This window comes from Sinocyclocheilus rhinocerous, unplaced genomic scaffold, assembly GCF_001515625.1.
Source record: "Sinocyclocheilus rhinocerous isolate Xijiao unplaced genomic scaffold, SAMN03320098_v1.1 C36073516, whole genome shotgun sequence".
In the NCBI taxonomy this organism is placed as follows: domain Eukaryota; kingdom Metazoa; phylum Chordata; class Actinopteri; order Cypriniformes; family Cyprinidae; genus Sinocyclocheilus; species Sinocyclocheilus rhinocerous.
The window spans coordinates 1-803 of NW_015772293.1; the positions used below are offsets into that span (position 1 = coordinate 1).

Below are 803 nucleotides of genomic sequence, written 5' to 3' on the forward strand. Positions count from 1 at the left end.
ATTATTATTATTTGTAAGTATTGCACACTGACAACATTTCTGTAAAACAGCATTGCTAATCATGCAGTATCATCCTTTCTTTGTGAGGCATGCAAAAATATAAGAGGCCAAAGTGTCTGCAGCACCTGTCGACGACAGCACTTGAGTGCAATCCCAGTCTTTGAACTGATGTCGTCCAAGTCTTTTTTGGTCCCTTTGGAGAGTTTCTTACCCAGCACCTCCCTGGCAAACACACTATCAAACTCATAGTACCTACAGGACAAATGCGGCAACAAACAAACAAGCTCAGCAAAACAGTGATGATGCCCTAACTACTAAAACTAAAAAAGCAACAACGTTATAAAACATAATACAAACTCGTACGACCACAGACCTCTCGATGAGCATGGTTTGACGGTGAGGAGGGATCTGGAACAGAAGCTGATTGGCCACTTTGGAAGGGGACTGGAGGAGCCGCTCACACATCTGGAATGTTCTGAACTGGTCCATGGTGTCGCTGTGCAGAACTTCTGCATTGGCTTCACACTCCTGCAAGGCACCTGCTTCCATCCGTATTCTCACTGCATCGGAGACTATATACATGAAGAGTATATCATTACCTAAAGTGTTAAACATAAAAAAGCATGCACAAAGTGTGTATGACAAACTCATATGCAACATTTAGAAACTACTTTATTAACCTGTGTGTCCATCCAGCCACAGTTGGTACACGTCTTCATCCAGGACAGTAGTGTTCCCCACAAACACATCTAACTCCGTAGACATTTTCTTAAAAAGCATAAATAATAATAATAATAATAATA

General features: G+C 41.3%; 1 protein-coding gene across 1 annotated transcript; it reads right to left on the reverse strand.

The window, feature by feature from the left end:
* Positions 1-33: 33 nt before the first annotated feature.
* Positions 34-765, reverse strand: LOC107735454 (acidic fibroblast growth factor intracellular-binding protein B-like). Its single transcript, XM_016547131.1, has 3 exons — positions 681-765; positions 374-572; positions 34-252 (listed from the first exon to the last, which is right to left on the reverse strand). Exons 1-3 carry the CDS (start codon positions 763-765, stop codon positions 60-62), a joined length of 477 nt encoding a protein of 158 aa, XP_016402617.1. The 3' UTR covers positions 34-59.
* Between the last annotated feature and the right edge of the window lie 38 nt (positions 766-803).